The 15,105-nt window shown below is 39.5% G+C and overlaps 1 protein-coding gene across 8 annotated transcripts in view; it reads right to left on the minus strand.

Annotated features, from left to right (window-relative positions):
- Positions 1-15,105, minus strand: part of FMN1 (formin 1) — a 425,066-nt gene that overhangs the window by 372,174 nt on the left and 37,787 nt on the right. The window contains exon 4 of one of the 8 annotated variants that reach the window (XM_078448458.2): positions 435-851. The exons of the other annotated variants lie outside the window; for them this stretch is intronic. Within the exon in view, the coding sequence (XP_078304584.2) occupies positions 781-851 (71 nt within the window). The 3' untranslated portion in view covers positions 435-780. Of the gene's footprint in view, positions 1-434; positions 852-15,105 lie in introns of those variants that run through there. 8 annotated transcript variants of the gene reach the window in all.

A 15,105-nucleotide genomic window follows, 5' to 3' on the forward strand; every position in this document is an offset into this window, starting at 1 on the left:
TGAGCATCCAACTTCAGCTCAGGTCATGATCTCATGGCTCGTGAGTTCAAGTCCCATATCGGGCTTGCTGCTGTCAGCTCAGGGCCCACTTGGGTACCTCTGTCCCTCTCTTTCTGCCTCTCCCCTGTTTATGCTGTCTCAAAAATAAATACACATTTAAAAAATAAAAAATAGCTTTGAGTTGTAATAATGAATTCTGGGCAGCAGTGGGGCGTTGATCAAAAACTCAATTTTAGATAAGGATTTTCACAGACAGGAATGAAATGCTTCAACAATGCAAAGCGATATTTGTTGAACCAATAAACAGTACTGCTGGAAAAAATTATTTTGCTATTAGCAGTTTTTAATATTCTTACACTCACTTAAAAAAAAAGCACTGGGTCTGGTATAACGCATAACACACCTGGTTAGAAATAATCCTTGTGAAAGCAGCATTCTGTAAGAGCCACTGTTTATTCACTTGTCCTGGGCATCAAAATCTTGTTTACAACAGTTAGGTAAGGCCTTTGAATCTGTTATAACATTACCTAGGGCACGGGCTATTCTTTAGGTTATGACTTTATGGTGACAATAAAAGAATTGATTAACATTGAAGAACTATATGCAATTCAGTGCATATTAACCTAAGCATAAACATATGCAACAAATTATCAATGATAAACAATACAGTGAGTTTTGATAGAAAGTTCTAGATCCTCTTTATGAAGAGCCAACCGAAAACCCATTGCCAGGATGCATATGAGAACAGTGTCTGGTGAGGTCAAGTCTGGTACGGAATCTTCATTCACTGCTCACATACCGTGAACATCCCTTGCTTGGTCCCAAGCAGCCTTCAATGGTTTTTGTTATTCCTCTATATCAGAAACATTAAGAATATGGGCAGAAAATTATTTTCTGCTTATGAGATTGATTAAAGTTCCTTTTAAGTACCAAATCTTTATCATGAGAATTTGTAATGAGGTTTTCTTCCTCCCATGAGCTCTATCAAATGTTCATTACTGGATTTATTTATGCCAGTTGGGTGCTGGGAATGCAAACATGAAAAAGAACCCTCTACTAAAGAAATTCACAATAGAAAATCTGCCCATTGGTCTTTTCCAAAGACTTTTATAGAAATCCAGCAACCTTTTGTGATGCTGTTTCTACAGAGAGGAGTGGTGGGGAAAGGAAGCAGCAAATTTGAAGTGGAATCAGGAACATACACTCCTATCTTCACTAGCACATCAAAGTATGACCGACTTTTTAACATCCGATCAAAAAGTAAGTTCTTGAAACACATACTACAGGACAAGAACAACAAAATACTTAAGGCTTCAATGAGATCAAAGGGAAAAGAATATGTCAGCACCTAAAAGAGAACTTTTAGTACTAGTTGTATTACCAATTGATCTATCACAGCCGCTAACTCAGGAAATGGAAGAGTGAGTGCTAGACCAATGGCTCCATCCCAGGAACCCCAAGGGGGCTAGACAAAGGTAGAGTATAGCTCCTGAGTGGGCGTACCAATGCTGTTGCCAAGCAAACAGTCAACCTAATCACAAAAAAAGTCAATAACTCAATAGATGAGGGTTTGGAAAAGAGAAAGGGAAAGATTTGTTTCAGGTGTGGGCAGCCAGGGAAGGTGACAGTCCCAAGCCTTAACAATGGGCCTTTCCACTCACAAGATAGACACCTACAGTTGTATAGGAGAAGTTCAGGGAGGTATGTGCAAGAGAGCAGACAGAAAACACACCATCATGGGTGGGGTCAGTGTGTTCAACCTATGTTCGTGGGCGAGGAAGGGCGCATGCTGGGGATGGTCTCCTAGGCATTCTATTGCTATCAGGGCTTTTCTGGTCTAGGGGTTGGAATGATCCAGTCATTGCAAAACATTTTAGTCAATGCCTCAAGGAAGTGCAATAAGAAATGAGCACAATGGGTTTTAGTTACAGTATGAGTCAAAGGGTCTTGTCTGTTTCTGGTTTGAACTGTTGAGCTCTATAGTTGAACAAGGGGGCTCAGTGACACTTGCAGTTGCATTTGATACATCCTAATGGCATGGACTGCACACGGTGTGCCCAACACTGTGCTTGGCATCTTATTTACTCTTCATAAGAACCCTATGAGATGCATTGTGTGATTCACACTGGAGAGCAGAGAAAACAGAAACTAAAAGGTTGTGTAACTTGCATTAGCCCATAGCAGCAGAATTCAGATTCAAACATACGTAATGACTACCTGTGTTCTTCCATGATGCCTCCTTCCAACACTACATGCATCTGGTCAAGAACAGAGAAGCAGTGGGGCGCCTGGGTGGCTCAGTCGGTTGCGCTTCCGACTTCGGCCCAGGTCATGATCTCACCCCCTATGAGTTCGAGCCCCGCGTCGGGCTCTGTGCTGACAGCTCAAAGCCTGGAGCCTGTTTCGGATTCTGTGTCTCCCTCTCTTTCTGACCCTCCCCCACTCATGCTCTGTCTCTCTCTGTCTCAAAAATAAAATAAAAACATAAAAAAAAAAATTAAATTAAAGAACAGAGAAGCAGTATGGTTTGAACAACTAAATAATTTAGTTTCAAAAAATGATAGTCTTACCAAGTAAATGAAGGACAGAAAACACATATATGGAGATGAATGAGTGAGATTCCTGAGAACCTCTCAGAAAAACAAAGCAACAATTTAGTCATAGGTAACTTTTCCAAAAAAAAAAAAAAAATGAAGAAAACTTTCTTTGTTAAAAAACACTTCAAGCATTAGTTACCATTGCAAGGCAAGCAAAATCTGGGTGAATCCTCTGTTATTACAGTCACAGAATCAAAATATTTACAAGTAAAAGATCCTCAAAGATTTATTGTCCTCTGATTTATTCCAAGTTATTCATTTCACCAGTGAGAAAATAGAAGCCCAGGGATACTACTAATTTTATTTCAATTATCACATAAGATTATTACACTTAGAATCTTTATTATAATTTACTTAATGAGCAAGTAAATTTTTAATCTATTTTATAAATCTTTACCTCTTACTCCATATTCACCATGAGCCCAAACAATTATACTGGTCTGGAATGGAGTTGCTCTACCCCCTTGAGTTTAGGTGCTAATGAAAGCTAATTATTAATGGTACAAAGGCCAACAGGCAATTGTTTATGGGGGAAATTTCAAGAACTTCAAAGTAAATACCTAAGTAGCTATTATAACCCAAAGCCCCTGAAAATCCAAGTCATTTTCTTGCTACCACCAAATTAGTGTGTGTTGGGACAGTATATGGAGAAAAGGAAAGAATCAAAATCGAAGGTGGGAGATCTGGATTATTCTATCACTAAACTATTATGATACATTAGATGGAACCTTACTTTCATTACCTGTACCATGAAGGCACTGGGCCAAAGGATCCCTCCCAGCTTTAATATTTCATAATCACTGTAAGAGTTGACAAATACCAACTAAATCATATGTTCTCATCTGGAGTATGTAGCACTGCTGTTGGCTTTTAAAAAAGAGATTAGAAATTTTTCAAACGCCTTGAGGGTGTATGTTCCCAAAGAGTTAGATTTCCTAAGGGAGATGTATTTCTTTTAATATGTCAACATATTTTATCTCTCTAGCCAAAGTATACTTATTTCATTTTTTCAGGATTAAAAATAAATCCTGACAGTACCAGTAGGCAGCAATAGGCCTGGAGGAAAAAGAATGAATAACAAAGGAAAACAATACTTATTTTGTCCCTATGCAACTTTCCACCTATGATAAAAAGAACCAGCTTTCTGCATATCCTCTTTAATTAAACTGAGGGTAAAGACCACATTTAACCATATGCTCCACTGCAGGTGATGAGCAATTAGTTTATCTTGAACTAATTTTAGAGGATGCATCAAAAAGCAAACTAAGAACCACTGTAGAGCATTTGACTCTTCATGCCTGTGTCTAGAAGGGGTCTGATTTTCTGGAAAAGCCACTGAGGCAAGGAACTGGTTCATTCATCCATCCAATACATATATTTAGCAGTCAAGTGCCACGCACTATGATAAATGCCAGGAGCACACAGATAAACGTGATTCCTGCCATTCAGGGGCCCATAATCTAGTTAGCGTCAGAGGCTCACACATAAGCAAAAAATTACAACAATGCAAAGTGTTTTTAAATGGAACAAACACAAAGCACTATCTGGAATATATATGGGGGAAAATCTTAACTCAGAACAGGAAGGTTAAGAGAGCTGCATGAAGATGACTTTACCCTAGGTCTTGACAGATGAGTAGTCCATATGGAAATGTGGCATGTGCAAAGGCACAGAAGCAGAGAAAGGAAGGAAGAGGAAATGAATTTTAAAAAGAGAAGGTGTTATAAAACAAATTTAAAATAATTTCCCCAATTTGATGTGTATGAACTAGGATCTTATTTTCATTGTCATTTTCCTAATTGCTTATGAGGCTTAACATACTTTCGTATACACATTCATCATTCAGACTTTCTCTTAAGCAAATTGACTATCTTCTCTGCCTATTTTTTTTTCTCCTGGGCAGTTTCCCTTCCCTTTATTAATTTATACGAATTCTTTATCTATTTTCGATGTTAAACCTGTTAGTCGTAAGTGTTGCAAATGTCTTCTCCTAGCTTTTCCTATTATTTTTAAAAATGATATCATTTGTCATAGTCAAGTGATTGTAACTTAATTTAAATTTTATATTATTTTAATATAGACAAATTCACAAATCTTCTTCACGGTTTGTGCTTTTAAGAAACCCTCTCCTAATCCTTACATATTTTCTACTAAAAACGGTAAAGTTTTGCTTTTCATATTTCAATTCTAAATCCACGTGAAATACATTTTGTACATGAGATAGTTCCAACTTTATTTTTTTCTTCCCACATGAATAATCGATTGTCCCAACATCATGTACTGAATAATGTATCCTTTCCCAGTCTTTGTAATGTCAGCTGTTGCAGGTAGGATTCCCTGGAAGACAGACCGAGCAGAGAATCCCATGGAGAAGACTTAGCGGGGAAAGATTTCTAGAACAATTCTGATGAGACAGCAAGGGAAGTGGGACCAGGAAGGAGATGCGGCCGCAACAGAGGCCTCAGCTGATCACACAGGGAGTCCTAAAGCTGGGATGGCCCTTCACAGTTGTCCTGCACAAGGCAACAGAACTGGGCTTTTGTACTCTCACACCCACACTAGGCACTGGGTGGGGCTGTCCCTGAGGAGTGGCTGGAAGCTCAGGCAAGGCAGCCCCGTTGGGCAGAAATCACCTGTTAGCTGTCAGCCAGCAACAAACACTCCCAGCAGCTAAGGAAACTGGGGTCTTGATCCAGATAGGAGGATCTGGGTGGCACACACAGTATCCACCACCCAGCCTCTGCCATGTATCCTCTTTCTAATTTTATTGGCTCCCTGTTTTTTTTTTTTTAAGTTTATTTATTTTTGAGAGAGAGAGAGAAAGAGAGAGAGAGAGAGAGAGAGAGAGAGAGAATACAAGCAGGTAAGGGGCAGAGAGAGGGAGAGGGAGACAGAATCCGAAGCAGCCCCCAAGCTCTGAACTGTCAGTACAGAGCCTGACAGGGGGCTCGAACCCATAAACCATGATATCGTGACCTGAGCTGAAGTCAGACACTTAACCAACTGCATCACCCAGGCACCCTTGGCTCACTATTCTTTCAGACTCTCTTTCCTATGATATAATTTCCAGATAGGTCTCCTTCCTGCTCCCTACATATAATCCAATTTGTCAACAGCCCTCCTCAAATACATAGCAATAACTATACCCAAAACCTCAGATATGTCAGACTATATGTAGTACAGTAGCACATTTTCTCCCTTGATATGAATATCTATTACTAAAATAGCCTAGCTTTTTCTTTGAATCAGCCACAGGACCCAACTGGCTCAGAATCATTACGTTGTCAACTAAAGCTGAAACAGAAATCTCTTATGTCCTTTGCTTGTAAGGTGGATATTTTAATCTAAATGCAGGATGTTTCTAGTATCCTCTTGACTTTAATCTTATTACATTTAGCCTAGGAAGAATTTAGCCTAGGAAGAATTTAACAAGCTTTGATTCTGTCATCTAACACCTCTTTCCACTCTAGTTTTTCTGTGACGTTGATTAAGAATACCAACAAGAGGGGCACCTGGGTGGCTCAGTTAGTTAAGCATCTGACTCTTGGTTTCAGGACAGGTAATGATCTCACAGTTTGTGGGCTCGAGCCCCACGTTGGGCTCTGCACTGACAAAGCAGAGCTTTCTGGGGATATTCTTCCTCTCTAAAAATAAATAATTAAAAAAAAAAGAATGCCAACAAGATATTGAAAGGAAAGAGGACAGTAGGCAGTGATGAGTCTTGTGACATGCCCATGATACCCTTCTACATTTCAAGACAAGTACACTGATTAACTATTTGCCCAGCTGCAGACCTAGCATGTTTTAATAAAGTGGTTTTCTTCCTAGTCACCTGGGACAGGAAACATCGAATGATCCTTGACTCTGTTTTGTTTTGCTTTGTTTTTCCCCTCAACTGAAAACCCAATCAGATTCATCTAGCTTTGAGTCCACAGTGATCTGGAATTTATCCCTTGTTACTGCTGTCACCAACACCATTACAGACCTTTTTGATTCTTACCCCTGTTTTCAACTGATCATGGTCTCACTATTGCCAAAACTATTTGCCGTGAAATACAAAGTTGGCAAAGTTGTGACCCTTCACAATTCCCCCCATCTGGAAAAAGTGACCGTAAATAGTACCCTTGGGGAATAAGAACATAAATGCATCTTCTCAGAATGTAGTCTGCAGACAATGTCCACCTACTTTTAGTCTTCTTTGGCATAGAGACTATTGGGCTCAGTAAGGATAACTCACAAGTCATTATTCTTTTTGAGGCTGCCATTTGTAATCACTGAAAGAGTGTTATTAATAACCTGCTGTTAAGTGTGAGAGTTGGAGAAGTGGTTTCTTACTCTGAGACCTGTAGCCAGGAATTGACAGAAATGGGGTATGAACTTGGGTTTCCTGATTTCAAGACAGGGACTTCTTCCCCAATCCAGCTTAACTGAACAGTTGTGTAAAGAATGGTCTGTTTTCACTGGACAGTGACATGCAGAAGAATGAACCTGGACCACTTTCTTCACCATACACAAAAATTAACTCAAAATGGATGAAAGACCTAAATGTAAGATGAAAGAACTTAATGTAAGATTCATCAAAATCCTAGAGGAGAAAGCAGGCAAAAACTTCTCTGACCTTGGCTGCAGCAACTTCTTACTCAACAGGTCTCCAGAGGCAAGGAAAACAAAAGCAAAAATGAACTATTGGGACCCCATCAAAATAAAAAGCTTTTGCACAGCGAAGGAAACAATCTGCAAAACTAAAAGGCAACAGACAGAATGGGAGAAGGTATTTGCAAATGACATATCAGATAAAGGATTAGTATCCAAAACCTATAAAGAACTGATCAAACTCAACACCCAAAACACAAATAATCCAGTGAAGAAATGCGCAAAGACATGAATAGACACTTTTCCAAAGAGGACACCCAGATGGCCAACCAACACATGAAAAAATGCTCAAGGAAAATACAAATCAAAACCACAATGAGATACCACCTTACACCCCTCAGAATGGCTAACATTAACAACCCAGGCAACAACAGATGTTGGCAAGGATGCAGAGAAAGAGGATCTTTTTTGCATTGTTGGTAGGAATGCAAGCTGGTGCAGCCACTCTGGAAAACAGTATGGAGGTTCCTCAAAAAATTAAAAATAGAACTACCCTATGACCCAGAAATTACACTACTAGATATTTATCCAAAGGATACAAAAATATAGATTCAAAAAGGTACATGCACTCCAATGTTTATAGCAGCATTATCAACAATAACCAAACTATGGAGCGAGCCCAAATGTCCATCGACTGATGAATAATGGATATAGAAGATGTGCCGAATATACACAATGGAGTATTACTTGGCAATCAAAAAGAATGAAATCTTGCCATTTGCAACTACGTGGATAGACCTAGATAGTAGTATGCTAAGCGAAATTAGTCAGAGAAAGACAAATATCATATGACTTCACTCATATGAGGACTTTAAGATACAAAATAGATGAACATAAGGGAAGGGAAGTAAAAATAATATAAAAGCAGGGTGGGGGACAAAAACATAACAGACTCTTAAGTATGGAGAACAAACAGAGGGTTATTGGAGGGGTGTGGGAGGGGGGATGGGCTAAGTGGGTAAGGGGCGTTAAGGAATCTACTCCTGAAATCATTGTTGTACTACATGCTAACAAACTTGGATGTAAATTAAAAAAATAAATTAAATAAAAATTAAAAAAAAAAGAATGGTCTGTTTCACATGAAAAGGAAGAAAACTGAAGTTTCAAAATGCAGGTGAGTTCTAAAAGGGCAGCCTCCATATCTCTGAAAGTAAAATACTACCCAAAGGACATAGGAAGTGATTTTTCTCCAATAACACAGAGACTAACAAATAACAACTTCTGTGGCAAAGAGGCAAATGCTTTCTTGACTCAGGCTTTTGGTGAGATTAGTCACATATTAGCATATGATTTTCCAAGACACTTGTTCTTAAAGAATTGGAAAGAGGATAACAAAATAGTAGCACTGCTTTTTAGAATAAAGCTGCAGATGTGTGATTGTAATATTTTAATTACTTAGTCAAAATCCTATGACTCCACCAGTATTTGCTGATAACATGGAACTGATTATAAAAGCGACGTACTGAAAGCCTAATGGACACTTAACTACGATTTGGAGAAGTAGCACCTTGGACCACATGGCAGCAGCTGGCACTTGGCAGGCCTTGACAGATATTTGAAGACATCTGTGTTGATGCCAGAATGGTTAATATGATTAACAGTAAAAAAAAAAAAAAAAAGTGATCACAGCAACAAATGTTAAACAGGAAAATATTCAAGAATAGCCTCTACTTTCCTGTATTAAAGCAATGCACAATAATTGGTTGGCAGAAGGCTAACAAAATTTAAAAACTTGTACATGTTTACAGGTGCATAGATGCTTATATCTGGTAAGTTCTGTAATATTCAAAATCATCACAAATATGGCTAAGTGGATATTCAATTATTTCTTTAAAAAAATTTTTAATGTTTATTTATTTTTGATAGAACACAAGTGGGGGAGGAGAAGAGAGAGAGGGAGACACAGAACCCGAAAAAGGCTCCAGGCTCTGAGCTGTCAGCACAGAGCCTGATGTGGGGCTTGAACCCACAGACCATGAGATCACGAGCTGAGCCAAAGTCAGATGTTCAACCGACTGAGCCACCCAGGAGCCCCTAAATTCAATTATTTCTTGAGGATAATTCATCTATGTCATTTTGCTCTAATAAAATATTTGTACTTAAAAGATTCTAAATTCATGTAACATAGCTATACATTAGTATAATTGTTTATGTTTTCAATCTTAGTTTCCATGAAAGTGGTTAAGCACAGACACCTTGTCCCCTACCCCCAGAATTTCTGATTCAATAGATCTGGGGGATGGGGCCTGAGAAACAGCATTTTAACAAGTCTCCACGTATGGCTAATAATGTTGCTTGTCCAGGGACCACACTTTGAAAACCGCTGTTCTGTACCACCCTGACCCTCCCACTGGTTCCTATAATCACATATCATTTGGCTATTGATAAATCTCTTGTGCATGAAAGATAAAAATTCATTCAACAATTAGTTATTGAGCCAGCATTTACATAACATATGCTGGTAAGCTATATCAGACATGTCTCTATATATTAGAGACAGAAAGATGAATAAAGTTAGTCCCTGCATCCATGCACTTTATATTCTAGACAGACATGTAAACAAACAATCATGATGCAATGTGATAAACACCATATGTAAAGCTTACTGAGAGTAGAATGAAAGTGTTCACTCCACAATGAGGGGAATCAAAAGGCTTTATAATGGAGACAACACTTAGGACTTAAAAAAAAAAACTATTTATTTTGAAACAATTTTAGATTTACAGAAGTTACAAATAGAGTTCCTTATATACCTCAGCTTCCCGACATTACACAGATGTTGACATTTTGCACACGCAAGGTTAAGATGGATTTTGAAGGGTACCTACCAATTTATTAGGGTATCCCATGTAGAGAAATCATGTATGAATACAACCATTGAGACAGGATACACTAATAATATCTGAACATTTTTGGAGAATTATGTGCTAGACATTGTGCCAAGCCCTTTAAGCATAGCATATCACTTAATCCTTACAACATCCCACAAGTAGTTATTATACTATCTACTCTGTGGATACTACCATCACTCCCCTTTTGATGAGGAAACTGAGGCCGTTGTCAATCTTCTAGTAGGTAGCAGAACTGGGGTTTGACAATAAAATGTTCACCTTTGGCACACACCCTCTTAACTAGTGTAGGACGATATATGATCCAGAAATGGAAATCAAAAGCCCATTGTGTATACAGATTGTGTTACATTAGGGAAAGTTGTAGGCACAGGGTTCTGACAGCAGAAGCAAAAGACAAGACCAGAAAAGGAAAAGACAATTCTAGATAATGGAAGGATACTGTGGTAGGCAGAGTTCCAAAATAGTCTCCTAGATTCTTGTTCCCTGGGGGACATGCCTGCAATGATCCCCTCTCCTTGAGTGAGCAGGGCAGAACCTGGTGAAGATGATGGCATGGCACGTCCACGATTCAGTTAAGTTGTATGACAAAGGCAAAGGAATTTTCAGATGTAACTGAGGTCCCTGATATTACCATACTGCTGTCCTGGTTTGGGGGCCTCAACTTCTCATGCCATGTCTGCTCATTCCTTTCTGGGTCTTGACTTCTGCTTCCACTCTTAGAACCCTGCCCCATAACCCATTCTTTAAGGATTCTGCTCTTCTAGGTAATAACAGGAGCCTTATGGACAAACTGATATGACTTAGTTTTGTGTGTAGCTTTTGGAAATCAATCACGCAGCCTCAAATTATATTGGCATAATACACAACCATTCTAGCAACAGTGCTTTCTTTCGCACAGAAGGCAAACTTCAATGGTGGGTGTCAAGCACCCGGCAAGTGGGCCATTTAGGGACCCCATGAATCACAGCTTAGAAGAGTTATGAGAACATGCCCAGCCTTCTATCTCACCAGCATGTTGGGTGGTAAAGTGTACCCTGGTGAAAATGTGCTGGTCTTTGTTCACGCATAACACAACATGGTTAATCTGTGACCAGCAAAATACATGAAACCGTAAGCCATCTCTGGTTTCCATTTCAAATTGAATCACTTGACTATCCTTCAGTAACTGGCTTTGAGAGTAAAGTAAGTCTCATTTTAATATTTAAAAAAGGTCTGTTCCAGTAAAATCAATCATGTTGTAAAGTTACTCCAATTAAGAGGTTTTTTGTTCACAAAAACACTTGGCTTTGTGAAGTGTTTCACAAATTTAATTTCATTCCCATCCTCTGGGTATGTTCTGATTCCTAAATCTATGCAGAGATTAATAGTTTTAATGTTGCTTTAAAAATAAAGCATCATCTACCAAAATACTATGATAGTAATCACCTAATATGGTATGAAACCATTTCCATTCTGTTTAGCATAAGACAAATGGGACAAATTTGCCCCTGTTACCAGTTTGCAAATCATGTTTTCTCATCATTCACCAGCTCTAACTCACTCTTCCTTTTTCTTTCAACAAAAACATTCATTGAATCCATTCCATGTGTCAGTTATTGAACCTGATTCCAGGTAAATAATGATGAATGTGACACCTTTCCTGTCCTTGAGGAGGCCTTTTTGTTGTTGTTGTTGTTCCCTGTCATGCTGTGCATGCTCCAACAGCACCTGGAGTAGGGACCCTTCATCCACAAGTTTGTTACACTCTTTTGTGTAGAGCCTGCCTTTAACATCTTAAGGTAATTTTAGTAAACTTTCCCTTTCAATTTTCACAGTGCTTTTTTCTTGTAGTTCCCTCTCTCCCTACAACCCAGGCATGAGTCCAGGGGGCTGGGTCAGCAGAGAATCTACAGGACTTATGTTATGCTATTTTTGGTGTTGCCCCACCCCCTGAGGCGGGTATCTTGCTCATGTGCCTCAAATCTTGCTTTCCTTAGGATGAGCCCTGCCCTGTGACCGTCCTCTGAGCACTCAAGCTAAAGCCTCTTGACAGCTCTAACCATCTAATTACCCAGGCATGCCTAGACCTATGTCTGAATCCTAGAGAGACTATGCTCATGCTCAAGCTGTACATGTTATTTACTCTCTCCGCAATTCCTCTGGGCTAACTTGGAAAACAACAGCTTTAATCAACCACAGGATTATTTTTGGGTTCTCCCTCCAAGTGCAAAATTCAACCTCAAAACTTTAACTTGGATTTAAAACAAACAAGCAAAAAACATGTATCATAACATTTTAGGGAACATACATGAAACCCAGATGATCCAACTTACTGCCTCATCGTGGATAAAACTATGTCACGTGAGTCACGAAAATCTGAACCTCAATGTCAAAAGCCCCCACTCACTTGCTTAGTGTGAAATCCAGTCTTTCCTCAGGCTCTTCCTCATCAGCTATGGCCTCCGCTGGTCTCACAAGGTCTCCGTGCTCAAGGGCCTGGCCGCTCCTGCCACCCTCTGCTCTGTGGCTCTGTCACTCTCTGCCCTTGGGTTTCTAACAACCTCTTCCAGACTATTGAAGCTGGCTCAGCAGGAAAGTTCCTGCCTCTCTTGAACAGCTCCTCCACACTCACTGCAAGACTGCTGGGCTTCTCATGACAAAGTTACTCCTCCCCTTCATGCCAGAGCCCCTTCCCCCTGGTGTATGGGGGCGTTTGTAGGAAGAGGAGGAAACGTCTATGCACACAGTTTGGGCCCAGACTTATTCTCTCATGATGCTTCTTCTCCTTCCACTGTCTGTTGTTCTTCTCTATTGCTCAATATCCTTTAAGGACCCCACAGTCCCTCTATATCCTACACATGTGTGAATCCCAATTCTAACCTACTTTCCAGTTCTTTCCTGTAAGGCTCTGGGGCATATAGAAAGCATCTGGGTCCACATACTGGAACAATCCATGACTGTGGGAAAAGCTTGAAGAGCCTCCTGTTAAGAGTGAAGAAACTCCAGAACATGCCACAGCAGGAGGCTGAGCTACCAGGGCACACAGAGAAACTCTAGGAGGATGGTATGGCCTAATATCACAGCCCAGAGGCCACAAAAATTTACTAAGTAATATGGTTGCATCAGTATTTAAGAACTATCTAATGGGAGTCACTGTTCTTGTAAGTGATCAGAAAGAAGATAAAGTAAAGTAGGCAGTAGCAATCATTTACCTGATGGAGCTACCAAGAGGAAGAAAGTAGGTCCAGGAGGTGTCTACTGTTTTCAGAAAGGAATCTCTCCCAGAAGAGTCCATGAGGAATAAAACAAAACAGACACCTTTGAAATTCAGTACTTTGCTTTATCAATTTGATAAAACGCTTTTGATACAATTACCACCTTAAAAGCTTGTTGTTGTTTTTTTAATGTCCTAACCAATAATGCTATAAAGCTGAATGGTTGAATTATGTGACAAAAAAAAAAAAGTATCTATTCTAAAAAATGGTTTTCTCTTTTAGATTTTTCATGGCTCTTACTTCTAATCACAGAACTAATTCTGTCATTTCTACGTGTCTTTAGAATTACATTAGATGGATGTGTGTGGCTGGGGACTGCAGACTGCCACCCTGGCCTTAAATCTTGTGCTCCAAATCCATGAATAGAAAAGAAACAGGTGAAAAACAATTCAATAGAAGGTGCTATCCTCAAAACACAATTGGATATTAATCTGGGAAAAATTCACATACATAGAGCTGGCTCAGGATTTTAAAACATTAAATCTTGGTCCTGGTCCTGGTCCTGGCTTCTGAAACATCCTGTCTTTTGAAAAACAGGATTTGAATGAGAGAAACACCCATCATTTATTTTACATGGAAATTCACTTCAAAATACAAATTGTTCATTGGTAGAAAATCTACTTCATATTTCATATGCTAATGAGCTATTCTTAATTTGCAATAATTAAGACAGATATTTTTAAATTCTTTTTGTGCTTTTCACAAAAAGCAAGCAAACACAATGTGATATCAATCATTGTTAAGTATGAGAGCTTCGTTTTTAAAAAACAGATAAGTTTTTCTAAATCCATGGACTGAAACCTGTATCACAAGATCTTCTAATTCTTTTACTTCCTCTATTTTTGAATTTTTCACAATAAAACAGTCAACGTACTTAAATTTAGAGGTATGAAGGTCATATGACAAAGAAATGAAAGGTGCAATTATCATTTATTACCAAGATAACCGCTGCTTTGTACCAAAACATCCACCATACAGCCTTCATTACCGTGTTGCTCATTTAAAATACCATTCTGTCTTCCTGCATTTCTTGGTCTTCACCTATCTGCATCATCTTGTCTTCCTTTTGCCCCTCCAGATCCACTCTCTGCCCTTCTCCACCTGCTCCTAGCCCTGGAAGGCTGACCTTGCAGACCACATCCATCGGCTCCCTTACACTCTGCCTTCTGGCTGATTCAGTTAGAGGTGTCCATGCAGAAGATCAAAGGAGAGAATGGCCAGGATATTCATTCCCACAACTTCCTCTCTGCAAGGTGTCTCTACCAGAGGCCACTGCTGCTGCCATGTGATCCCCTCTGTGAAGCTCCCCTCTCTGGGTTCCAGTGACCACTGCTTCCCTTGCTTGCAACCTCAGGCCCGGGGGTATCTATTCCCTATCAGGACCTTTTCTAGCAGGAGGCTTTATAAAGTTCCTTCTTCTCTTAGTTTCTGGATAATGCTCCATCCCGTCCTAATCCTCCCTGCCTGACTAGTCCTCTGTGGGCACAGCTTTCCCAGCTCACTAGCAAACTGCATTTCCCTGAGCAGCAAAGTAATCTCAGTGCTGAGCTTCTCGCCCTATTAAAGGATATGGGGAAAATACGGGAAAGGGTACTTTAGTTATAATCCTACGACACACATATGTAATCATGCTAGGTGCATTTGTTCTCTCTTTAAAAGGTAGTTAAAATTTTTTTAGTATTTATTTTTGAGAGAAAGAGAGAGAGAGCATTAGCAGGGGAGGGGCAGAGAGAGAGGGAGGGGCAGAGA

This window comes from Panthera onca, chromosome B3 (assembly GCF_046562875.1).
Source record: "Panthera onca isolate mPanOnc1 chromosome B3, mPanOnc1 haplotype 2, whole genome shotgun sequence".
NCBI classification, from domain to species: domain Eukaryota; kingdom Metazoa; phylum Chordata; class Mammalia; order Carnivora; family Felidae; genus Panthera; species Panthera onca.